General features: G+C 37.3%; 1 protein-coding gene across 1 annotated transcript; it reads right to left on the bottom strand.

Moving 5' to 3' along the window:
• Positions 1-360: 360 nt before the first annotated feature.
• Positions 361-27,894, bottom strand: pdxkb (pyridoxal (pyridoxine, vitamin B6) kinase b). The gene is made up of 11 exons (XM_028468804.1): positions 27,641-27,894; positions 14,890-14,944; positions 7,004-7,108; positions 6,085-6,168; positions 5,059-5,093; positions 4,628-4,713; positions 2,965-3,010; positions 2,770-2,881; positions 2,540-2,676; positions 1,117-1,183; positions 361-872 (listed from the first exon to the last, which is right to left on the bottom strand). The coding sequence occupies exons 1-11, from the start codon at positions 27,719-27,721 to the stop codon at positions 757-759; spliced, it is 924 nt and encodes a 307-aa protein (XP_028324605.1). The 5' UTR covers positions 27,722-27,894; the 3' UTR covers positions 361-756.

Here is a 27,894-nt window from a genome sequence, read left to right as displayed (position 1 = left end):
AAATTAAAGCGTTAATTTAGTCTATTAATTTAAAATGTTTAATTTGTTAAAAATATTAACAGTTTTGTTCACTTCCAGTGTTAAAATTTGACTTTAAAAAGTTGATATTACAGTATATTTAATGAACCTTTGTTCATGAAGTTTAACACCTCCTTTTTGAAATATCTATTCTTAAGGTGAAAAAACGCGATTAATCGCAATTAATTACAGAAAGCTGCATAATTCATTAGTTAACTTTTTTTAATCGATTGACAGCCCTTAAGAAACACACAAAATGAGCAAAAAAATATGTACAAGAGGACAACAAAATCGCACAAAAACACACAAAATAGCAAAAAAAAATTATTCTAAATGCTGACAAGACTGTTTATAACTGTTTATATTGTGGCCCTCGGATCAGATAGTCACTGTGATAAAAGTCGCCTATTTCTCCAGTAATAATAATATTAATGATCTGTGCAGTCACAGTTTGACCAACCTATTTTTAAAACAGTGTGGATCCATGGCGCTGCTTTCCTGACGTGGGGAAAAGGATTTGAAAATCACAGGTTGAGGATTAGTTCAGCGGGTCTGGACACTGAGGACGTAGAAAAGCTAACGGACTAAAAGGTTTACAATACTACGATGTTTCTGGGTTTTCTGGATGTTGAAGTCGAGGTTCACAGCAATGACAGATTTCACCGAGATACATGATCTGAGAGATGGCCGGGCGGGGCGGGGGAGGGGTGTTAGCATGAGTCTTATAGGCCGGGAATGTTATGATATGACGGTGGCCTCGGTAACTATAGCAGGGTCTTCTATGTCGGCTTTACTTTGAACCATTCGCAGCTCCAGCTGAGGCGGACTGGGCCTCCGACCTGGACCTGCTAAGTCTGAGAGGGGACGACGGGCAAGGACGGACAAAGAGAGAGACACGTTAATATCAGTGCAGACTGAGCGAGTTAACAGCAGAAATATGATGCCTGTGTATGTGTGATTAAATAAATTCCCTTTTGTGGGATACAATGATTCAATCATGCTGGAAACATTCCTCGATGCTGTTCCATGTTTCCAACATCACAGTTTCATGTTCTCACTTGTGGCCGTTCAGTTTGACTCTGAACCACTTTTTCTTACCGTGAGCATAAGATATGGTCCTCTGGATAACGTGGTGCATCACTGAAAAAGTCTTCTCACAGGCAGTCTGAGAGGAAGCAGAGGGACAGATTGATGTTAGTGTGTCTGTGTCACACAGTGGGACAACAAGCAGCTTTAACAATCTGCTTTTTAGCTTAAAATGTCATTTTTACATTGAACTGAGACGAGTGGTGAGCCTGATTCAGGTGTGGTCGGAGTCAACAGGTGTCAATGTCGAAGAACTCTCAGAGAATGCAAACCTTCACTGAGTTTAGAGATGCAAATTCACCAGCAGGTGGTGCTGTAGAACCAGCCACAGAATGGCTCAAAACTTTCTCTGGACATTGTATCAATTTCACGGTTTCATTTAAATCGGTTGAGAACTTTTTGATATACCCAGCTAACAAACATCCACAGAAACAGACAGACGAAAGGACAAATGCTAGTGAAAACATTACCTCCTTGGTTTCATGTGAGGAGCAAGAATTATTATAGTTGGTATTAAGGGTGGAAGGATACACTCAACCAATGATTCGATTCAAATCTTGATTTAAAAAAAAAAAAAAAAAAGATTGGGATGTATTGATGCACTCAGCTCCTTTCAATAGAAATTAGGCAAAATACAGATTATTATTCTTTTATTTAAATTGTCAAGAATTTTTTTTTAACTTTTTTAACATTCTTAAAAACTGTTTAAACTCTTCACATTTCTTCATTTATTACCATGCAAAGTTGTACAAAAATGTATATATTCTTAAAAATATATTAAAAAAAATGCAACAAAAGTTTGCTTATGTTCCTGGTTTAGGATTCACATATTTTTCTTAAGGTGTGTGTATGTCGGTGCATTGTTTAAGTAGAGTATCGAAGCACATACTGTGGTGTATTAATTTTAATCCCCTGTTATTTGCATTGATTTTTAGCCAATTTAGGATATACTGTATCCTTAAATCACTAGTTGGCATTTAGGTTTTATTTAGGCTAAATTATACCTTTAAACACCTTTTTGGGCTTCAATATTGCCTGTGTGAACTCTTCCGTTTATAAAATATTGCCTCTTAAAGCTGTCTTTAAATGTACAATAAATTAGGTGAGCATTTGACGGATTCACTAAAAAGTGATTTTTTTTTATTCCCAACAATGTTTGAGACAAAATTATATCAAACAAACAAAACAAATTGTATTCCTGAATGAGTTTGTAAACAGATAAAAAATAGATTTGTTCCTGTCAAAGTTGAACTAAAAAAGCCTCTAACCCACATTTGATAAGTAGCTGTTTAACTGTAAAGATAAAAACTGCGATGAATCATATTTCTCCAACCTTTCTATTGCCTTTTTAATAAAGAAACTTCAGAATGTTTTCCATCCTCTGGGAATATTTGTGTTATATGTAATGCAGAACTCTGTGTGTGTGTGTGTTTACTTTTAGGTCATTGGGGTAGTGATGTGTCCACGCTAGCAGCATAGCAGCAAACAGGTCTCCGGTTCCTACGAAGACGGCGTCCACTTTGGGGACTTCTATCCTCACTCTCTGCGTCGTCCTGCTGCCGTCTGGACGAACTGAAGCAGCGGTTTGAAGACGTTAGACACGTTAGAACATTGTGGACTGCAGGAAACCAAAGCTTTCTGCACAGATACATCTACATGACCCACCGTGACGCTGGCTGCCCAACGACACCAGGAAGCGGTCTCCCAGTCTGGGAGGAAGATCAGAGGAGGTGATGACCACGGTGTCTGGGCCCATGGCGTGCAGGAGATCCATCACCTTAATGACAAACAGGAAGGGAGGAATAAAAGGAGCATAAACGAGAAAAAAAACACACAGAGGAGAGGAAATAAAAGTTTTACCTCAACAGCGTCTTTCTCTGTGCTGATAGTTTTCCCGGTTAATAATCTGAAATACAAGTCAATGAAAAATGCATCAAAATATACAAAACAGACATTTAGGGAAAAAAAAGGTAAATCTATTGTTTTGTTGACTTGTGTAACTTCTGCAGCAGAAAAAAACAGACATTGGATAAACTTTAATAATAGATTTGAGTCTGAGGAATGAAAAAAGCTGCACCTGTGCACATTTTATTTAAAGTGTGGGATCCACACTGACATTTCCTGTTCAAGGTATTAAATTGAGTGTAAAAGATAAACCGCGGCGTGTTTTAAAGATAGATTCGGTAACAGCGTGAGGGGGATTGTGTAATCTGTGATTATACTGACAGTGACACTCGGACAGCGACTGAGGAAGGTGGAAAAAAAAATGTCTTTTCTTAACAGTACAGTGTGAAGACAGAGGAAAAATAAACGTATTGTTTTACTTTGTAAACTGAAGGAGCCATAATGGAGCAGATAGTAAAAGGATACATTACAAACTAAACTACTATTACTAAAATCTGTTTTTGAACTTCTTTGGGATCATTAATTTTGATGCAGACTGATTGCAGTGTGTCTTGTTTTGTATATCATCAATAATGAAAACAAAATGTGCAAATTTCTTTATTTAGAAAGATTTTTACAGAACAATGTTATTCTCTAAAATACAACCGATGGAGAAGCTGATGTTCTGCTCTTTATTCATGAATTCTACTTTTCATAAAATCATTATGATGTTGTTTTAGCTCATTTATCTTCTTTGGATAACTTGTTACTTTTACCTTTTTTTTTTAATAATCTTATATTCAACTGTTTTATTGCCTTTTTATGTATTTGTGACTTTGTTTCATGTGTTATTTAATTATTTTAATCAGAACACACTTGTGAAAAGGATTATTAATCTCAAAGTGTTTCTCTTGCTAAAACAAAAATTAGAATAATAATACATTTACATGCTCTGTGAGTCAGGAGCAAGAAAGAGAGTGACCAGACGTCCAGGAAAAGGAGACTGAAAGATTATAGTGATTCCGAGAAGGAACATTTGAATGGGGCTGATCCAAGACAACAATGCTACTGTGAAGGAGGTGTGTTTTGCCGCTTTCACGGAACTACACAATATTAGGCAGGAGGACTAAAGTGGTCAAGTCTCCAAATTAAAAGAAAGTGAAAAATATTTTTGAAAAAATAGTAGAAGGCGTTAGCTTTTTTTGGGGATAAGTATTTTTTAAAGGCATATCAAGTGTAATTTTCTATACTTCTGTAATTGATTTATACATTCAATTTTCGCTACTTGTTACTAGAATTATACAAAATATGAAAACTCTATTGTACTCTAAAAATTGAGAAAAAGTGCCAAATTTGGCCAGCTAATTTCAAAATGACATGCTTCCTGTTGGATTTATTTAATGTCATTTTAGGTATGCATATGTTTTATTCCTTTTCCTCAAGTGACGGGATGGAGTGTTTTGAAAATGTATGTTCTTACACATTGTGTTTCTCTGTGAAATGTAAAAAAAAAAAACTATAAAAAAAAAGTAGATGTTTAAATGCACGAGCTCACATTATGAATATTTCCATAGTTTTAACAGGAGAGTTTGGACTTTGCGTTCACACGACAACAACAAAAAGTCACATCAAGACTTACTCTGCCTCAAACTGGTTTGGAGTGATGATGTCAGCGACAGGAACCACTTTGTTCTTATAAACCGGATACAGATTCTGGGGAACGTACTGCAGAGACACAGATAGGTTAGAGAAAAAACAAAAACAGCCGCATAAACGCACACGGCTATAAATGAACTGAACATGACATCAATAAACATGTCCAATCAAATCATGTTCTCTCTAATCTCTTCTTTTCACGCTTTGAAATTATGAGCACACACGCGCGCACACACAGAGAAAGTGAGTCACAGTGAATGTGTGGCTCAGTCCGATTACAATAATCCATGCATCATCATAAACAAGCCTTTGAACACATACGGTACGTAGTACGTACACGCGCTAAAAAAACAGCAGCAGCAGCAACACAGGGACAAAAGGCAGGTGTGATCATGTGATCATGCTAGATCTCACCATTGATCCATGGTCTCCGAGGACAGGGTCACACACTGAAAAGAAGAGCACACGGTGTGTAAGAGATTGAACTCTTTACATGTGAAATAAGGATTTTCTTTTTGTTAAAGCTGTATTTAAGAACCAAGCGTGTTTATTTTACTACTTTAATGTATTTTCTATTTGTATCAGAAGAGTTTTAACAACTTTATTAGACTGTAGGCTTCTTTCACATGGTGCTAAAAACGTAGTTATTCCTGCGAGTTTCTAAAAAAATCCACACACGCCTGTCCCTGTTACTGTTACTGCTTCACGCCTGCATATGGGCCAGGTTTTTCAAGCGTAATTAGCTCGGTATATCAGATTAGATCACATAATCCAATCTTGGTTTTGATCCGGATCAATCCTTTAGTTTGGGTTTTTCAGAACTTTTTAGTCGGAGTGGGATCACGTTGAGCCAAAAAATCTGGATTAAACTGATCCCATCAGAAGGCTGGATTCATTTTGGATTTCAGGCCCAAAATGTAATGTAACTTTAAAAGTGTATCAAATAATACTGTATTTGAATCATGCAGTGTAGCCTACAAGATATCCAATTTATTTCGATTTGGTTAGTTTATCTGTCAAGCTACAGTGATTAGCTATAACGTAGTCAGACTTTCAGTATAGGCCTACAGCAAATTAGAAAGTTTGAAAAAAATTTGATTGTGATTTGAACAAGTGATGGAACGTTTTGAATGGATGCAAACTGATTCAATAACCCTGATTATGGCCCTTCATGAAAGGTCCTGTTCATAACTCCAACTACACACAATCAATATGTGCACAATACTGATATGAGAGATGTTGATGTGGACTGACTCATTAATCTGTAATATAAATTAATTGACATTTAGAGCAGAGCAGACACAGGTTCAGATTAACATTATCATCCTGTTCTTCATAACACACTAAAGGTATTGCGTGTGCTAAAACACAAGAAACAAATATACAAAATCAGCTCAGTGTATGTATGACTAAAGTACTCAGTGAGGACTCAGTTCTTACCGTACACCAGGTTGGGGTTCGCTCTCTTCAGCTCCTGAACGATGTCCACCACCATCTCCAAGAAGGACGTGTCCCTGGTGTACCCTGAAAACATCCACACCAGTGTTAAAGGTGCAGTCTGTAACTCCTATAAAAGTGACTTTTTGTCATATTTGCTAAAGCTGTCACTATGTAAGGACAGCCTTACATGAAACTAGTAGTTTGTGTGAAAAAAACAGGCTCATTGAGTCCCGGCTGCTGCTCCTGCTGCCTTCTGCAGATTGCCAGAATGCACTGAACCAATCAGAGCCAGGATTGTGTTTGATGGACTGTCTGACAGCTGTTGCTCACAGCCCCCGCCCCTTTCTGCCGCGGCCAAAACACAGCAATGCTCATAGCACGGTAGTGCCTGGAGCGCCATCTTTTTTACAGTGTATGGTCTGGAGGAATCAAAGATGGAAGTGGCGACTTTTCTGCTTGAAAGGTAATTACTGCTGCTTGAATTACATTACGTTTGATTTGTAATTGTTACACGAGAACTCTGTAGTGCATGTGTTGTTTGTGTGTGCACTGCTATCACTGCAGCCTCTGTGTGGGCTGCTGTGAGTGACACAGTGTTGTTATGCTGCTGCTGATAGATTGGTGTGTGCACATTGAGAGAGAGAAGCACTGCAGTAATATGCTTTTAACAGTGCATGTTATATTACTGTGATGTTGCTGTCGGGTTAGCTTGTTAGCTGCTCTGAGGGAGGGACTTTGGAGGCTGGGCAAGAGAGCAGCGGGGAGGGAGGGATCTAAAAGTTACGGACTGCACCTTTAAAGCAAACAAACCCGGCAGCAGCGAAGATGAAGATTTAAAACAAGCTGCAGCAGGACTCACAAGTCCTTAGACAACACGTTTTATTGTAGCATGAAATCAAAGGAAACGTGAGAAAGTCACCTGTTAGAACGTAGTCGTAGTGGTGCACGTTGTTCAGTTTGATTCCCTCATAGAGAACGTGGAGCTCATCTGCTGTCAGCACTTGGCCTTTCCAATGAGAGTAACCTGCAGCGAGACAAAGAGGATGCGTCAATGGATCGATTGGTCGCTTTGATGCCTCCATCACACCTAATCAATCTCTGAAATAGCTGCGTGTTAGACATGATGACAGAGTGAGGTAGGCGTCATGTTACTACTACTTCATCTTGACATTCCATAGAGAAAATCTGCTGAATCAGCTGCACTTATAATAACAAAGGTTAAAAGGCCTCAACATCACAGTTACAGCAAAGAATGAGCAATGTATGCGCTAAACAAAAAGACTACCTTATGTTCAAGTAGGGTGAAAAATGTCCAGTAAATTTCCACAGGAACTGAAGCTTGGAATTTTGGGAATATTCAAAAATATAAACTTTTCATGGGAATTATTTATTGGAATTAACGGAAAACTGGGACTAACTTTTCATTTGTCATTTGCACATTTGTTGTGTTTGTGCTGTTGTTTTTTTTAAATTTTATTTCTTCTAATTTATGTCTGTCATACAGTCGTACATTTTGCACTATTTATTTTTGTCCTTTCTGTCTGCTATTCTATTGTGTTCCTGCAACGTGTGAATTTCCCCTTTGGGGATCAATAAAGTTCTATTCTATTCTAACTTTTCAATAAACTGATGCTGATATTTTAAATGATATTTAATATCCCTGTTGATGGCCAACCTTGAATGTTTTATTTTCCCATGAATCCCCATGAAAATCTTTCCAAGTTTGAAAAATCCTGGAATTATGCAACCCTAGTTGAAATGTTGTTTATTTTTTATTGTATTATTTTGAATGGATGCTCATAATTTTGTTTAGATACATATGATAAAGCGAGTCAAAATTACTCACAAGTTCCAGTTAATTCCAATAAATAATTCCCCTGCAAAGTTTATATTTTTGAATATTTTCCAAATTCCTTTGAGTTGAAGCTTCCGTGAAAATGTATTAAAATGTTCTTGCCCCTTTGCAACACTGTGCAACTTTATCTCCTTTGATTAACCTGTTGTTTCCAGTGATGGACGTGTTATTTAATCACAGATCGTCTGCAAACGGTGTTAATCGGCAAGCCTGTGATGTTGGTGTCAGTGTCCACTCATGAGGACAAATACATAAATACAAATCCATCAGTTTTGACACGACAGATCCAAACAAGCAAGGAGTCTGCGTTATAAATCAATATTAAATATGGTTTTGCTTTTCTTAAATAGTGAAAAATGTAAGGGGAAAAACTGCTTTAGTATGTATCAGAATAAATAAGCTCATACATAAACACATACACATAAACACACACAAACAGCAGCAGGTCTGTGTGTAGTTCAGAGGCACCTTTTCGGTCATCCAGGGACAGGATGACATTGATAAAGACACTCCCAACACGCTTCATTGCAATTTTGTATCATTTTCATTGTGTTTTTATGTGCATGCATGTTTGTGTGTGTGTGTGTCACGGCCGCACAAAAAGCACAATGGGCCTGTGACGTGTTTGCTGCAGGCTGATGATGTCGCAGCTTCAGGTGAGTCACAGTCATGTCACGTGGCGGGGGGTTCTGGTTGCTAGGTAACAAGCCGGGAAAAAGCCAAAGGCGCTCAGAAAGGGAAGGGAGCGCTGCATCGAGGCGTGTGTGTGTATGAGGATGAAGGCAGGCGTGAGATAAGAGCCGCCTGTGTCGTCATCACACACTGCTGTCGCAACTGCTGGGAACGCCTGCTGGTGTTTACTGCTGCGTCGTGCCGCCGCTCGCTCGTCTTCATCAGCACTTCTCAATGATTCCTCCGTGTCTCCCTCCGTTCATTCACCTTCTCCATCCCTCTTCAACATCTTTCTCATGTCACAGAAAATAACACGCCACGCTGCGGGGGATCAATTTACCAATACAAAAGACAGGATTGCACCAGCACTCAACACAATCTTCACGCTAACGTCACACCTCACGTTTAGCTTTTGACTGATGAAGACACTTCCCCTTCCTCACATTAGTATCATCTTTTTAAACTAATACTGATACTCACATACAGTCATGGAAAAAAGTATTGGCACCCCTGAAATTTTTCCGAGAAAATACACAATTTCTCTTAGACATTGTTGCAATAACAAATGTTTTTGGTATACACGTTTTTATTTTCTTTACGTGCATTGAAAAAAAGCCAAAGTGTACATAATTTTACACAAGATTAAAACAAAAGGATGGGACAAAATTGTTGGCACCCTTTTAAAACTGTGGATAAACTATTTTATTTCAAGCATGTGATGCTCGTTTTATCTCACCTGTGGCAAGTAACAGGTGCTAGCAATATAGAACTCACACCTGAAGTCAGTTACAATGTATAAAAGTTGGTTCAACTTTTGTGTTGTATCCATGTGTAAACATTAGGGATTAAACATTAACGATTAATCTTATGGCAGTTAAAAATCGATTCATAGGTATCACGGTTGATATCGATTTTCTAAAAATTGAATCGCAGTACTTTTTTTAACCAGCAGAGGCGCCTCCACAAGTGTAGGCGGCGGGCGGAGTCTGCTAAAACTTTCTTTCTGACCGCCTTCTACTCTTAAATATGTTAATAAATGACTTATTACCCCTTAAACACCGAAAGAATATCTGTAATATTACTTGAATATTTGTAAAAGTCACGTTCTTCTATTAGCTCTGTCTGCTAGCATAGCTTCTCTTCTTCACTGCAAGATATCTGCATGCCAACCGACCATTGTGTTACTAGCGCCCTCTGCTGGTCCAAACAAATGACGTAAATCAGTGCAATCACGGTTTTTTTTTTTTTTTTTTTTTTTAAGTCCAATTGTTAAGGCACAAAATACATTTTCAGTTGAACTTTTAAAAGAAAAAGAACTATTATGCAGTTTTGCATTGTTTATTATAGAACCAGAATTTAAATTAATAGGCTTCATTTTCATTTGTATTATTCCTTTATTTATTTCATTCAAGATTTAGTTTTAGTTAAATTGCATTGTTTTGAATAGTTTATAAACGGATTCTTTTGATAATGAAAAATAAACGGAAAATAGTACAGTATTTTGTCTACAGTCCCATTTTGTAAAATAAATCTTGAGAGAATCGTATCGTGAACCCAGTATCGTGAATCGAATCATATCGTGAACCCAGTATCGTGAATCGAATCGTATCGGGAGTTGAGTGAATTGTTACATCCCTAGTAAACATGTGTACTGTATACCAAAAACATTTGTAATTGCAACTATTTCTGGGAGAAATTGTGAATATTCTTGAAAAATTGCAATGATACAAATACGTTTGTCCATGACTGTATCCATCCTGGTTCACTACACCTGCCCAATTATTTTAAACGTAAATGGTTTTATACTGGTTTGATTAAGACTTGTAATCCATATCATGCCCTAAACCTCATTAATCCTACTTACTCTTAACATTTTGAAACAACCAACCTGTACACTTGAAGTGTTCGATACTGAGAGTTTCCTCTGATTCCCAACAGGAGAGCAGGTGAGAGCTAACGACAGTGGAGGCTACAGCACATGTGACTAGTGATGTACCAAAATACCAAAGATTTCTAACTGAAAATGTCCCAAAAGTGCATTTTCGGTTTTTGCCGGAAAGAGCTTTCACCGAAGCAAGCTAACTAAAACAAGGTGTTGTAAAAACGCGAGCAAACACCGTGGTCAGCTTGCACACCTGTTTGGAAGAAGGCCAACTTGTCCGCGAACTCGGATGAGTTTGAGACGGGGGATGTAATTGTTTTGTTTCCGTGTCATGATGACATCGTTGTTACGTGTAGCCCTCCGTTAACACAGACCCCTACATGGCAACATAACGCACAGCTGCGCATCAGCAGCATGAATCTGGTTTCATGTCAGCGCCCGTTTCACAGAGATCCTCTGATCTTCATCACGATATACAAAGTTTTAATTTTAGTGAGGTTAGTACATATTCAGAGCCATAACTGCAATGGTACTAATATTTTTGCATAACAATTTATTTCGATGTTTCAGTTTTCAGCCTTGGTTTTCTCGATTTTGGTTTCGGCCAAGAATTTTCATTTTGGTGTATCCCTACATGTGATGGATTAAAAACCCAATAACAGAGTTTGAAAAGCTACATCCTTACTCAGTCAGCTCTCACTGACCTTTTCAGGCTCATTATAAACCCAATGTAATTATATGGAGTGCATAATGATGACTTGTGTTCATAGGTTCAAATGAAAAACTAGAGAACCAACAAAATTTAAAGTGAGGGTGGATTCATGTGTACAAATAATAAATTCAGATTATTAGACTAGACTCATTTTAAAGGCTTAAAGCCTCAACTCACTCACACATGCTGTCTTTTTTATGTAAGGAAAAGCCAAAAGTGGTGCAACATATTGATACCGTGCTGCTGGCTGTTAATAAACTTATTGCACTAGTGACTTTAAGCCAGAATCATAATTGTGAGTTATAAGTTAAGGTTCTGTGTCCATTCCTGGCCTTTTGTTTTACAGCTAAAACCATCATCAATGAACTTTCCACAAACACTAAAAAACTGTGACGCATCTCCAACAAAATAAGCAGATTACAAATCCTACAAGCCACAAAGGGATTTCCATCACAGTCATTTCCTTTTTTTAATTCTCATTCCAACAGGATTTCCGAGTATCTCCTCTGAAGTAACAACAAGTGCCAGCTGGACCGTTGTGTTGTGTTGTTTTTTTTTTTTTAAACATCGCACAGCCGCTTCTTTCTTGGAGCTCAGCTCAGTGTTAATAACACGAGCTGAAAGCGCCCGTCAATGCGAGACATGCCAAAGAGATAGGGCAGATTTTTCATTCATTAGATGACAATCAGAGCCCAGTGCAATAATCAGAGTAAATGTGACACTGAGGAATGACGTGGAGAGCTGCAGGGAGGCTTTGGACATCATTGAAATATGATTACACACGTTTAGAGTTAGACAAGTGTAAAGGTTAGTCTCTACACCAGGGGTCACCAAGGTTACTGAAACTGTGAGCTACTTTATAGGTACCGTATAATCTGAAGGGCTAACAGTTTGAAAAGTGCTTCTTAAATACTACATTTTCACAATTTCACTTTAATTAGAGAGTAAGATAACAAGGAAGGCTAGCAGGCACTTAAAAAGGTCACATTTTTAAGTTTCAACATGCAACACTATTTCTCCTAATTTATGCAATTGTTTCATTTTCCACTATTCATAGAAAAATCCTATGTTGCTATTTTACTAGCTACTAACAAACAACTTTTAACTTATTGTAAATCATATAAAATTTGAAAAATCCAACTTACGTTTTAAAAAATATATATATTATTTATATTATAATATTATATATAGCATATCACAACTCATACACCAAATCCTGCAGCATTTAAAAACATTTGTCACAATGTTTCCATGAAAATAAACATTTAAAAATGGTTAGTTTAATACAAAATGTTATCACGTGCAGCAGTATTTAACTTTATTAAGTAATAACTACATCTGTCATATGTATTTATCTTTGTGAGTTTGAATCTTGGAAAGTAAATCAGATTTTAGATGGGGCTCATTGGTGACGAGAGCTCCTGAGGGCCCCTCACATGGTTCATGATGGCTACCACGAGCACCGTGTTGGTGACCCCTGCACTACAGTGTTACGCCTGGTGCCTTTTTCTCCTCTACGTTCCTGTTCATAAATAACGTTCCTGTTTATTGATTTTAAGCTGTTGTCCGTTGCACTTTTTGTTCATGTAAAGCACATCACTATTTAAAAAAAGGAAATTATTATCACTGTTTAGCTTATAATTCCAGTCTCCAGTGATGCAGCAGAGCACGGATTCAGCCTCCAGAACGACATCAAAACAGCCATGAAATTATGTGTTTTCTAGGCAAAAGTCAAACACCTTCCATCAATAGCATCTGCACTGCATCCCACTACCAACATTCGATCATCCAGCCATTTGTTTGTGGTCTTTAAGTCTTACAACACAGAGAAAAATGCTCCATTTCAAATTTTACACATTTGTGAGGCCACAAATGAAATCAGGACAGAAAATACCCTCCCCTACGCTGATAACTCCACCCATAGACTCCACCCCCAACCTGATGAAAGCTTTTGCAAAAGTCCAACATTGTTTTTCTCACTAGCGAAAGAGTGATGGATGCCGGTAAAACTAAATACAGAACTTTCCTGATGCCGGTGCCGCACCTCCACAGTGAATGTACACTATAGTGTAAGCACTGTTTGTTCACGTGGAGGTGTACTCAGCTCTTGTGGTTCGCCGCACTGGTGAACCTGTTATATCGCTTCTTATCGCTGATCTGACATGTCTGACACAATGCGACGTAGCGGTTGGATAAAAAAAATTCTTATCACCTTAAATGCACTATTCCTGTAGTTAGAAGAGCAGAGGAGAAGGATAAAGTGACTCAGCAGCTTAACACTCCGGTGAGAGTTTTGTTATGGCAAACATTATTAGTTATGTTTATTAATATATTTACTCATACACCTTATTCTTTAAGCCTTAGGTTGTAACTTTCCATTGTGTGCTCTTCATGTCTTCAACTTTGCTTCTAGCTCTAGGTCAGGTCATCTTCCAAAAACACATGAATCACCAAGGTCAGACACAGAGGCACCCTCTGTGCACACACACATACATGCCTACACACACACACATAGCACCCATGACAATCAGCATATACCAGAGAACTGGTTGTTTTGACCGAAGAAGAAAATGTCTCTTTTCACTCTCTTCCCTCATCTCCTCCTCTCTGTCCTCTTTATCTCCCGGGGGGAGGAGGGAGGGGGACTGAGGGGGAATATCCGTGATGAGTTAGAACTGTGCCACTCTATCGTCGGACGTCCGACCGGACGGTCACTCATTTTTGTCCATCTTTGTACTCCTTTTTTATTTAATTTTATAATAAATCTTTTTCATAAAATCATCAATGCTTCGACTGGACTCCATCATTCAACCAGAGCAATAAATCATGTCTCCAAATGAGGTCAACCGCAAATTTGCCGTGACAGTTTGAATGGCCGATGCTGCTACTGTGAGACCCTAAGCGCTGAGACGGACTCAATTACAGTGTTTTACTGTAATGTGCAGTTTTTTGGTTGAAAACAATAATAACAGTGTGTGGATAGCAAAAATAAAATCGCTTTTGTGATCAAGTGACTTTTCAGAGGCTAAAACTCTGGAAAACAGGCGAGTTTGGGAAAATAGACCTCAAATAATATGTTTTTGGGGTTCTTAGAACAAATGGCGATTGGTGAAATATTGCATAATATGTCCCCTTTAATAAAAAAAAATATCAAAACTAAATGTTATTGAATATTTTAAATATAAGCATTTAAAAAAAAAAGGTTAGTATTCAAATCCTGGAGAGAGCCGTAACCAGTTTGCCGTTTGATGCAATCGGGTTTTCTTTTTTCATACTGAGATTTTTCTCAGACTTTTGATTAGCCAGATATCAGAATCCCATCAGTAAATGGCTACACCTAGAAAAAGAAGGACTTTTTCTCCATTATGTTCCTTTAAAGTATCCGAATGGTGTCATTTGTCCAAGCATCACTCTTAGTGAAAATGAGCTCAAACAAGCATAAAACGAGAGCATATTTATAGTTAATGTTGTGTGTTATCTCAGGAAATGCAGTCATTTACAGTTTTGTCATATCAGCCAAATTTTTAAAAAGAGAAACCCAGATTGTGTCTGTGTAGGTGTCAGCATATGCACCGCTGCTGCCTTGAGAGGAAGCATATTTGTTTACAGTTCATCACGACACCAGCACTGAGTCATAGACACACACACACACACACAAACACCCCCCAAGCTCCTCAGGCTTACCCGTGTGGTTGGAGAACTGGACGGAGTTGATGGAGTCCACCTCAAACCCTAAAACCTAAAAACAGAGTCACAGACAAGAAAGAGTTACAGGTGAACTGAGTTAAATATAAACAAATGTCAGCAAACTTTAGAGGGACAGCGTGAATCGACAAAATCTTCAAGAATCTCCTCTTTCCTCCAGAATCTGTCACATTTTGTTCATATGTTCTCCTGGTTACCAACGTAAACAAAACAAACTCAATGGGCAAAGATAGAAGCCTCTGTACCACTGCACCTCCAATAATGCTTTGCAACACCTAATGATGGAGAATCATAGATTACATAAAGCCCATCTTTAAAAGAAAATGAGATGAACAAGTGGCATGAAAAGGCATTTTCTATATATATATATATATATATATATATATATATATATATATATATATATTAATATATATCTAGAAGATTTTAGGCAAAACAGAAAAAGGTTCCTTTAAAGCCACAACAAAGTTTCAACCACAAGATCTAACTGCCAAACCCACTGAAACTGAAATTAAAAAAATCCAATAATTTCTGGGTTCTGAAGCAGTGGGACTTGAGGTTTAACCCAAATATCAACATCAAGGCCCCATGAGAGGCCTGCTTGGTGCAGATGATTCAGTAGAAACTTGTTTCGTGGCTCATTTTTTGAAGCAGAAATCGTCACTAACAGTTTTGGGGGGAAAGGTTGTTATAGTCATGAGACAAAGGACATGGAGAGTACTTGGTGCTGAAGCTGCAAAAATCCCAATAAGATTTTGAAACACATCAGAGCTTGCTGATGATGGTATTTTAGGTAAAGACTTTGATTTTCTATTTTAAATTGTTCCCAATTCCCTTAATTTGATTTCATTACTGGCCGACAAAACTTCCCAAAAATGCATTAAACATCTTTTTGTCGGGATTAAAATAATTGTATTTTTCTAGGCTTCAGAAGTGATGAACGAAACAGCACTCTTCACGCAATGCTAAATCTGAATCAAGATTTGACATAGAGCTGAGTAGAAAAATTGATTTAATCAATCTTGAATCGATTTCATTGGAATTTTCCAAAATCGATTTATAGGTTCTGAAATCGATTTTCTTTTTTATTCTAACCCCAGTAGTCTCGCACTGTAGTTAGCAAAGTCGACTACTGCGCCTGCTCAACGCCAGAGTGCATTAAATTCAGTGCAAACATGGCAGACGAAGCTCCGCTGGGCAAGCTGCTCCAACTTAAGTCGTTTCAAGTGAAATTTGAAACATCAATACTGAATCGAAATCAAATCGTGATTGATTCAAAACCTTATTAATCAAAATCGAATCGATTCAGGAAATTGGCAATGATACCCAGCTATAATTTGACAGGTTGTATATCTTATCCAAACACTCTATACAACCAGCGGTTTCATTGGGGAATATATAATAAAAAAGGAGGGGAAGTTCTTCCAAAAATGTATAGGAAAGGGTTTATTCCTTGTCATATCGCGATTTTCGTTTTAGGGAATGAATTCCCCAATTTCAGTCCATTTTCTGTAATTGCAGAAATTAGTAAACCAAGGACTGTCATCAGTCTATCATAGGCCCTCTCATTTAAAACTCTAAAAAATAGCTGAAAAGATGAAAAAAGATTTGTGTTTGTAGTTCCTCTAAGTTGATGCTTCAAGTAATTCAATAAAAATAGAGAATTAGAAAAAGAAGACACTCGGAAACATTTTCATACTTTGTTTCAACAAAAGATACAGTTCCCCCACCACCCCCCTAAATGCTGACTCAGCTTTCATACAAAATTTGGGCTGAAATCCAATCAACGAACACAACACTGACAACTGTGTACAAATTCCTGAGCCTGGAGGAGAAAAGGCACTGCTGCTGTTCATTCAGAGACATGTCAGGGTCCACCTAACAAATGTAAGTGTGACATTCACTCGCTCTATTCTCTATTTTTAGACTCCGCTGACTAACCCTCCAGGGAAGGATCTGCCTTTTAGGCTGTTAAAAAACATCAAACCTCTTAACGTCTCTCTACAAACGAACGGAGCAAACGCAAAGGCGTCAGAGCTGAGAGAATGAAACGGCAACATAAAATGTAAAAAGTTAAGATAAGGATGCAACTCAGAACCCAATGGTTCAAACTCATTTATCCAATTGTAATTTAAATGACTCCATTTCCTCCAACGTGGGTGTAGAAATGGGTGTAATGGGCCAAAACTCATAGCTTGATGTTTTTTCGCAAAATGGGGATATACGATATAAATCTCTAAAAATATTTTTAACTCAATAAAGTCTTACGAGAAAGATAATTCTGCGTTAAATTTGCTGATGAATTTATCAACAGCTGCACAACATGCGTCACTTTTGGCACGTGTACCTTTTTTTTCTCCTTTACAGAAATCTCTCATGTGCTGTCCCTTAGTGTGGTTTGTTTAGGGGAAGGTCTAGTTTAGGACGCATTTAGAAACCCATCTAACTGTTCTTTTCATGCAGTTCTGAGAAGTAAAAGCAGGAACTCCTAAAATGACTGTTTTAATACAAAATAAGCTATAAAATATATTTATCAGAAATATGGAAAAAAATCTAAAGGAGGACACTGTTTGACTGTACTGTAAGAATAATATTAAATACCTGTATGATGTTATTTGTACTGCAATTGTATAAAATTAACACATGAAATATTGTCTTTTTCTATTTAGCTAAAATAGATAACTCGATACATCTTGAATCTCAATATATTGCCCAGCTGTACGTGGGTGGTAAAGCAGTCAATCATTCCTATGATCCTATCCTATGTTGTTTTTTAACTGATTGTGAATGTTGGAAACAAGAACCTGCGTTCAGAGGAACGTCAATGATTGGCTCAGTCTGACTGGTGGGGTTGGTCCATTTGGTCTCCGCCCCTCTTTGAACGGTGAAACAGCAACTTGTGGAAAAGCAGTTTTTGGCCAGAATCGATCAAAGTATTACATTTGGTATGATCACTATTTCTTTAAAAGAGCTAGCCAACATAAATTCAAACATGGCTGCCATATTCTGCCACAGAATCAGAGTTCTTATGACTCAATTATTTCATGTCAAAATACACTGAAGGAAACACGTCAAAACGGCCGATCAAGCTGGTCACATTTGGAGATGTGTGTCTTCAGTGTCCTGGGTGGGGATGGTCAGAAGTGGACCACAGCTTTAGAATTGTGTTTTCTAAATGATGTCAAGAATTGTCCAAATGTGGACTGAAAAATGACTCTAGAGGAAGGTGGAAACAATACTGCACTCTGCAGCTGCACTTTTCAAATATCTCCAGAAAAATCATATTAAAGTGCAATAAGTAAATAAACACTTTAAAATGCAGCACTACCATGTAACTGACATTGATTTGGTGACCATCTTGGAAAATGGCAGCCATGTTGGATTCCTGAAAGGCTAAACCTCTATTCAAACATGCAGTAACATTTAGGTACAGAAGGACAAAAGTTAAATTGAATTCTAACTACATTTTTCCTTATTACCAATATGCATTGGGAGTTTTCATCTTCAGCATTGAATGATAGAAAATGGCCACCATGTTTGATTCCTGTAAGCTGGAATTGCTATCAAAAATCATTTCAGAAATGTTTTTGGAAAGAATTACTTAGTAATTATGTTCCCTTCTTTGTAGGAAGCCCGCGAAAAAATCGCTTTGGCTTTTTCTGAATTGTAAATATAGTTTTATACATTCTAAATTTTATGTATTTGTTGAAAGATCTGTTATTCATGTGAGCTTTCATTGTTTTCTTCCTACTAAATCTCAATAAATCTCTTTAGTTTTTGTGTTACACTGGTAAAATATGTAATTAATTGTAAAAAAAACAAAAAACTGCCAAATATTAGAAATCTAAAGTGTCATAGGAGATGTTAATATTGCAGGTGTTAAAGGGTTAAGGTTAACACTTTTCGATTCCTGAAAAGTTGTAAATGTTCTCAAAATTTATCTCAGGAATGTTTTGATTAAGAAAAACCAACTGCTTTGTGGCTGCTTATACAGAAATGTAAGCGTTGTATGGCCGCCATATTGAATTTCAGGTTGCTAGCACTCTGAAAATGTACTCTTCCATCAACAAGTATGCAAATAGTCAAACTAACAACTGTTTGGCTCATCTGCTCCACTAAATTGGAAAACATCCTCAAGTAAAAAATGCACCAGGTTATCAGTGCTTAGTCCTTTCCACCAGCAAAACCAAAGACTGAAGACCCCTTCTCTCGCTCCATGAAACAAGTAGAAATCCTCCCCTTGAGCTTCGATATGAAGGGAATAAAACAGACAAATACGAAGAACAAATGGCAAACATTACCCCCTTTTTGTAGGAACAACACTAACCGCATTTTTTTGGCAAATACTCAAACAAGACCATTTCAAAGCCTCCTAGGACACGTTTCCCCTACGAGCGCCTGTCTGTCAACACACGCTCCATGTTTGTTTACTACGTCGTCACTTTCCTGGCAGCGTCTTTCTGCGCATACTTCTGAGATGTCAGCCCTCAAATTATCATTCATGCAACATGTATTTAAATACTAACATCAGCGTATTAAATTGCTGTTCCACACTCGACTTATCAGTAGATATCATGTAGTGCAGCAACACAAATTAAAGGGTGCCTTTAAGTGATACTGATATCCTATTAAAAAAATGTAAAGGTTGGAAAAAATATTGTGCAACTGGTTGAAAACTATGATTTTTTTTCAATTTAGCATTTCATTGGTGTGGATTTTGGTTCATGTACATCCTTTTATTAATGTATGGCAAAGTAAAATACTAAACAATAATGGCATTACTACATGCTAACTAACCATGCTGTAATGCAGGGGTGTCAAACTCATTTTAGTTCAGGGGCCAAATATGGAGTAGTTTGATCTCAAGTAGGCCACAGATTTTATGTGGTAAAACTAGTAATTTCAACATTATTGTGCCCTAATTTACACTTCTACAAATACATAAAATATAAAATATGTAAAGCAATAAGTGACATATCATTCCCAACAGGATCTTCACTATAAATTTCCTAGATTTTGTGATCAATTTCTATTAAATTAAGGGAAATATCACATAATAATTTGAGGAAAATTAAAGGATTTTGTAAGAATTTTGAGTTTTTTTCACTCGTTTAACATTAGAAATGACTGCAATCATTTGATATAAGCACCGGTGTCATGATCTGAGTTCACATCGTACTGAGATTGTATATGCGTATATATGCGCACTACCGAAAAATTAATTTTTGCTAAAAAAAATTAATTAATTTTTGTTTATTTTGTTTTCAAAGTGAACGAACATGTGTTTTATTTTAGTGGATTATGTTGGGGTTATAATCTCAGTACGGAGGTAACCTCAGACCGTGACACCGGGAAAATTGTAAACACCTGAAAATATTGTTGTTTCATTTATAAAATGATTCATGTTTTATTTGTTTTTTTTTTTACTTTCTCCCGCAGGCCGAATTGGATGCTCCAAAGGGCCATGAGTTTGACACGTGCTCTAACGGATTATTATCTGTATTTTAGTTCAGTGGATAATTTCGTTCCATATGTTATTCCCAGCATCTATTCATATTTGAGCTAGTATGGTACGTTACAACATGAATATGTGAAATGTAATAAAATAATTGATACTGTTTTAAAAAAAAACAACTGCTGCCGTTGCAGTTCCTTATGCAATCAAACTGAACGTTTAGATTGGTCTCATGCTTAAGAATGATATACAATAGATCCATAACCCCCAGCCCTCCTCACAAAATTTACTATTTCAACAAAGTTTTACCAGAAAAACGAGCTTTTATTAACAACTAGCTACAGAAAATCAACACGTTGCACCACTTTTGGCTCTTTCTCTGTGTGGTATTGTCTGATTGGCTGAGCTGCAGCAGAGTTTTGGTCATGTGACAGATAACCTATCATCGGCCAGTGCTGGGTTACGCATTTGAAAAGGGGGCGGAGTGTAAAGCATTTTTGAGAAACTTTGCCTTGCTGAACCTTTTGTATCATACATTTGCCATTGAAATTCACTACAGATTCATTTCTGATGTTTTGTTTGTTTTAGAATTTGAACTTCATTTTTTGGTGTATTTTAAAGAATTGTGCCACAAATTATTATTGATGGATGAGAAAAAAGTCTGTGCATATAAAAGAAAATCTATAATGTTACAAACTAAACTGACAAATGTTTCTGTGGTGTTCAAGTACCCCTAGGGGGTACACGTACCCCAGTTTGGGAACCACTGGACAAGTGGGAAGTTTTTAATGCCACAGTGTTTTTAAGAACTGGATGACAGAACATAATGAGTGACTATTATTTTTAATAAGGACCCATATGAGACATTACGCCATCAATTCACACAGTTTACAGTTTATTTTACCTCAAAGCATCAACACAAAACAAATTTAGTTTGACAAACTCTAAATATACGTCCAGTGTCCACAGGGACCCTGACTGTGTCCGAATAGTCCCTCTTATCTCCTTTCCTAGCCACTGTTCTTTAACCCCGCGGATGACATCATGGGGTTAAGGAAAGGTGTTAGGAGAGGAGTTAGGAAATGGCCATCACGTTTGCTTTGACAATCAGACGCACTTCCACTAGGTGACGTTATAATCTCACGGCCGCGAAGGTCAGTGACGTGTGTCGAGGTGAAAAAACTACAAATTTCCGAAAATGGACTAAAAGCACATTTATAACACTTTCCGTTGATATAATCTCAAAAATGAATGTAAATCAAAGGAAAAGAGGTTACCAGGCTATGAGGAACAAAAGTGAAACTAAAAGAAGTCACACTGAGAATGGTTGCTCACGCTCACCTTCCACTCAGAAATATGAATTGTGTTGAATAATATATAATGTGGCAAAAAAAAGTCTCTGATTCCTTTTTCTCGAACCAGAGTCTGTTTTATGTCAGTTATAATCATATGTCTTACATATAATAAAATATGGGTTTTAGATTATTTATTTAAGGTTGTTCAAGGCATATTATTGCATTGAACTTACATGATCTCTGTTATTTGTCAGTGTTCGGGTGTGCGTGTCCCTTTAAATGTTGTCGCCGCAAGGAATTGTGGGTCAGCATTATCTCGTCTCCTTTGGTAAAGGATGCATCAGTGTCTCCTAGGCTAAAGAAGGTTAAAATGGAAGCACTGAGCCTCTTTTTCTGAGCGTAAAGAGAACTTGGACTCTCTTTATCATGGACGCCACTTAAACACTTTCGGGGGTGAAGGAACAGTGGATAGGAAAGGAGATAGGAGGGACAATTCGGACGCAGACTCTGTCCATCTTTGGTGACTTCATCAGGAAATCCTGTGACACCCAATCAGAGCCAGAGGGATACCAGCGCTCTGACATCATCATCATCATCATCATCATGACATCCCCACACATGCTGAGTCATGCTGGGTGTTCTGGACGGTGAACACGAGTGTCAGACATTTCCCTCCAACTGTTGGAGTTAAACTCAGTGTAATTAATTACAAACAGTGTTTGTAACCCAAATCATGGAATTGTTGAAGATTTCAAGAAAGGTATTTGAAGAAAGACGATGCAAGATTTAATCCACAAAATAAAATAAACTATTTATCGTTTAGGAAGGCAGAAAGTTCTGATACTGAACAGTGTGTCATTCATGTTAAAAAACAAAAAAAAGTGTTTCTGAATAATTTATGGATTTTGTTTGTTTTTTGATCTTTTTTTTCAGTTTTTCAGGCAATTTTTTTTCCCTGTTTTTCATAGTCATTTTTTTCTTAGTAATTTTTCTGTTTTTCTGACCATTGTTTTTCAGTTTTTCTGGCAAAGTATTTTTCTGCTTGGTTTCCCCCATTTTTTTTCTGAATTGTCAAGATACTTGGAAATCCCACAAGAACATCCGTCCTACAGAGGACTCTCTACCCAATCTGGGTATTTTCAGCAGTTCTCATATCATGCTTATATCCATGAACATGTCATATCTGTCCAACTGAACCTAGAGAAACGCCGCCATGTCCTGCAGATCTGAATGGGTTTTCCTTCTGAACAACCGCAAAGTCCTGAGGTGGCTGCGTAAAGTCGATAGACTAACTGTAATGCCATCAATAATATGGATTAAAGATAGAACTATACCTCCCAGTGTCTTAAACCAAGTTGAAAGTAGGGCTGCACAATTAATCACAATCACAATTTAAAGTAAAGTTAAATAAAGTTAAATAAACCTGATCATCAGCAATATTTTGATTTAAAATACGGGCTATGCACTCTGTAATAATGTATTTAGTCAGTTAGCCTTTGGTACATTTTAGATTCTTGTGTTAATTTTTAAAAAAATATAATTCTATTTTAAAGCTCAATTTTGCACTGTAAACTGTACAACTATTGTTTGTTTAAAAGTAGTGTATTAAAAACAGATTTTCCACTAATATCATAAATAATTGATTATAATCATGATTGCAATTTTTATCAAAAATAGTTGTAATTATCATTTTGGCCATAATCGTGCAGCCCTAGTTTTTTTTATCATGTTAAACAAGCTGATCATGTTTGCTTTCAATAAAGAAATAAATGCACCTGTTTTTAAATGCCCTCTAGAAAATAGTCTGGGGAAAAAATTAGCTCAAAAAACAGAAAATATAATTTGCCCAAAAAATAGCTCGACAAACTAAAAAAATTAATCATTCAAAAAAACTACATCTTTTTTTTCCCAAGTGAATGCAATACGCTTTTGAGGTGTCAAAGTAAAATAAGTACCAGATTATGTAAACTGATCATCAAAAAATAGAATTCTCACAGCCCATTGGAAATGTATGTGACCCAAATTTGGGCTCTGAGCCATAAATTAAAAATCCCTAATTTAAAATACAAGTCATCCAGCTGTAGGAACAAAATGTCCTTAAACCACATGCATGTTCTCACAGCTGGTGGTCAACACAACAGAAGTTAGTGATGATGTTCACAGAGTTCAAACATGGCTATAGGAGCTCATTGAAGGTCTTTTTTTTACCATGTCATGGCTAATGTTAGTCAAATCTAATGCACTGCCTTCATCATCATTATCCTGGTCCAAAGAGAACTTAACCGGGCGTATAAGTTGTCTATTAAACCTCAGCGTTGTGCACCAAAGCCCAGCAGCCATTAGGACATTCACTAAACACACCCAGTGAGCTAAATATAAACTCTAGGATGAAGATCTTTGGTTTGTATAGTCATTTATTTTATCTACCCATTAAATAAAACTACAACCTGCCTCAAATTACCAACAAGGCATTTAAAATGATCACATTCCACTATCAACATCCAGCATCGTGATGGTAAATCACCAATAACCCTGGTGTCCTTTCATATAATAAACCCAAACAGTCCTGCAGACTCCGCGCTCTGCATTCTGTCAACTCTGCCTTTAAGCTAAAGGATTTTATAGCCACTGTTAACGAAGGTAGTAATAATGTGTCGTCTCAGCAGAGTCATTACCGGACACGTGTTGAACCGCTGAAGAGACGAAGCAACAGTTTAACAACAAATTACAGTCGAACAAGGACAGAACGAGACAAGGAAGAAGCCATTAAAGATACAAAAGAACACGCATTAGTCCGAGTGTGGAAAACACAGTCGGACAGTTACACCGGCAACTGGCGGCCCCGCGGCCACATGCAGCTCTCTGTCTTTTATTGTGTTGCTCCCAAAATAAATGCACAAAATTACTACAAAAAAACACAAAATGACAACAAAAAATAAGCAAAAAGAGTGCTGAAATACACAAAAACACCACACAAATACACAAATTTACTCCAAAAAACACACAAGGTGACAACAAATAGACAAAACTAACCGAAAAATTAGCAAATTACAGCAAAAATACACAATAGTAACAGAAACTTTGCCTACCCTCTATAGACCAGACATGGACAACTGGTAGCTTGGGGGCCACACGGCCCTTGGTCTAATTTAGTGCTACTCCTGAAGAAAATGCACTAAATTACTCCAAAAACACACAAAATGAAAGAAAAATGCACAAACCAGCTAAAAGATACAAAATTTACTCCAAAAACACACAAGACAACTACAAAAAAATGTATGAAATATATGAAACGACACCTAATATACGCATAAATGACACAAAAATGACCTTAAAAATATACCAAATGACATAAAATAACAAAAACATACAAAATTAGAGAAGACTATCAAAAACTATATATTTTTTTAATAATGCTCAGATAGGTCTTCGTTCTAAATGCTGGCCCTTGGATCAAACAGTCACATTTTTGTGGCCCTCGCTGTGACAAAAGTGGCCCACCCTTGCTATAGCGTAGACCCATGTTTTAACATACAAAAAAGCCTCAAGCAAAGCAATTCATATGAATAATCACCAATTTTTCTAAGACGTAACTATGAACTAGTCACGACATCATAGCAGAACCAAAGCAGCCAGTCTACCAGTACCATACCAGTCCATGAAAACTCAAACTGGTCAGTCATCATCAGTCATGTGATGGTGAGATATTTCACCTATTAGAACAAAACCGTGAGTTACACATTAAGCTCCTTCACAGGCAAATACTGTATGTGGCACGTTATGAAACCTTCAAAAAAACTTTCCTCTGAACCTCCATAGTATATGAAGAGGTTAATATACACAGTACAGGCCTCAACTGACAGCTAAAGCTCAGGTAGTTCATTATTAACCCTTTACAGGTTACAGCAACAGAGAAAACACAGCTTCACTGCAGTGTTGGAGATAAATAAACCATCCCAACATGGTGATTTCACTTTAATTCTGACAGCAAAGCTCAAAAGTAGTAACGCTCACGAGAATCCACAGGTTGCTGTAGACGAGACTTGATTGCTGCCCAATAGTGAGAATTTGAAATGTCATACTAACATAGTATGTTCTATGTAGTGCATTCACATTAGACAAATATAGAAAGATTGAGTATGCAAGACATACCTGGATGTATACTATATCGGGACATGTTTTAAGTAAGCACGGGGGGGCACACTACTCATACTCAACCATCCCATGATGCATTGCAAGCGGAACGTAAAATCGTCCTGGGACCAGCCTCGAGCTAAAAATCAAACATCTATTTTTCAAAACAAAAGCAACTCTTCTTTGTGTTCCACTAGTTTTTTTTATGCTTTTGTAAATAGGGCTCTTGTTTTGAAGTTAACCGGAATTTCTATCAGTAGCACAATGGTAGGTCTCCGAAAATCTCCGAAATGTCGGCATGAAATGAGCTTCATGAATCCAATGATCACATGTTGATATTCGGTTAATACTAAAACCCGGAAAGATCCGGTGGGAGAGGGTCGTCTTCTGATTCAGTACCTGACTATGTGTCGAAGTGTCCTTGGGCAAGACACTGAACCCTAAGTTGCTCCCAATGGTGTGTGAATGGTGCGCTTTGAGACTACTTTAGTGTAGGGATAAAGCGCTATATAAATCAAGTCCATTTACCTTTTAATATCACCAAGTTAATCATTGTACCAGTTGTCAGAGCTACTATATTTACCAGGGAGCAAATTTTTATTTATGGTTATTGTTTTCCAGAGTTTTATGGGCTTTATTTACCGGCGATTAGTTCCAACTGCTCGGAAACACATGGAAACCAGTTTATTATTTATTGAACAAACTAATTCACATTATCTAACCAATCGATAGTGTGGGTCACAAGTAATTACACCACAAAAGACAAAACTGACTTCTTTTTAATGATGTTTTAAAGATTTTTTTAAATTATTCATTTATTATTATTTTCAAGAGGATATTTAGCCTCAGTTTGCTTCAGGTTTATTGTCAATCTAGATCTGAAATGCATCTTGGGAAACTTGGAAGTATACTTCAGTCAATGGGAACGGTCATCACCCTAACCATAGTATATAGTAGACAGTATGTACTCATTGAGTTTGTAGTGTCTAGTATAGTGTGCGCAATTTTGAACACCAGCCGTAGTCTTTGGGTACTTAAACATTTTCCTACCCCAAATATTGTATTTCGTATTACACACCTGTATGTTCATATTAACGTAATAAAGTGTAAAAATGGACTTGAAATTGAAAAAATGTGATCCCAGTTTGAATTTCAAAATAAAAGATATTTAAACCTCAATGACAATCGTTTTACATGGTTAATTAAGACATGTAATATACACTTTTATGGAAGAAAAACAAGTTTAATGCAGATTAGATGATTTCTTTGTAGTTTTTATCAGTACTGATTTTGAATGTAATACCCTGAGTTTTTCCTCTCTGAGTCCTGTCAAAAGGACACTCAATGACAGGTGTGTATGTTCCTGCTGTGCTGATGAAAAATGACTAAATTAATTATATTCAAAGGACAAAAGGTCAATAAATGTCTCAGAGATGAAGGGAACTGATTTAGGTTGGTATGAATCTCTCGTCACTGTCATTGGATGACATATGGGTTTAACTACACTGCTAGATTTGGCTTTCCAAAGCAAAAGCACGGTTGCATATATTTTCATATAATATATTTTAATCCTATTGGCAATTAAAATACATATATATAAACACGTCCTCAATGCTTTACTTTCCTACAGCTGTTATTTTTAACCTGACCCCAACTTTGCATGAGAGAAATAAGCCGCTTTCACTAAATAGTGACAGTTAATATTAGTAGGTTCAGTGATATTAAAAAGCCAAAGATCAATTTTGTGTGAAAACGCAAACAAATCACGTCAGACAGGGTCGTGTCCGATAATTGGTGCCGCCGTCTTCGTTTGTCCGATAATGGGTGCAGCCGTGTTGCCGTTTACCTGTAATGGGAAAGAGGCGCTCTTGTTGCCCACGTATCCTCGCACTACGTGGCTCTGAATGGACAGGACGCGGCATTCCATGGCGGCTCCGGTCAGCCGAGGGTCGGATGCAGACAAGCCGGTGCTCAGCGAGCCGCGCGTCCGCTCATAACACCGCGCAGGGCCGCCGGTTCGCAGAGGAGCGACGTACCGTTAGCCTGCCAGCTAACCTGCTCAGCCGAGTGTCACATGCAAGATGGACGTGCGTGTGCGCG

The sequence above is a fragment of the Gouania willdenowi genome, chromosome 15, assembly GCF_900634775.1.
Source record: "Gouania willdenowi chromosome 15, fGouWil2.1, whole genome shotgun sequence".
NCBI classification, from domain to species: Eukaryota; Metazoa; Chordata; class Actinopteri; order Blenniiformes; family Gobiesocidae; genus Gouania; species Gouania willdenowi.
Note: the sequence above shows the minus strand (reverse complement) of the source record. Positions and strands in the feature narration are given on the sequence as shown.

Bases quoted from the DNA above. Each gene is read 5' to 3' on its own strand.
- pdxkb (XM_028468804.1), bottom strand. From the start codon at position 27,721: ATGGAATGCCGCGTCCTGTCCATTCAGAGCCACGTAGTGCGAGGATAC. The intron at 14,945-27,640 runs GTAAACGGCAAC...CTCTGTTTTTAG, and splicing joins GCGCCTCTTTCCCATTACAG to GTTTTAGGGTTTGAGGTGGA. The intron at 4,714-5,058 runs GTGAGATCTAGC...GTGTCTCTGCAG, and splicing joins TCGGAGACCATGGATCAATG to TACGTTCCCCAGAATCTGTA.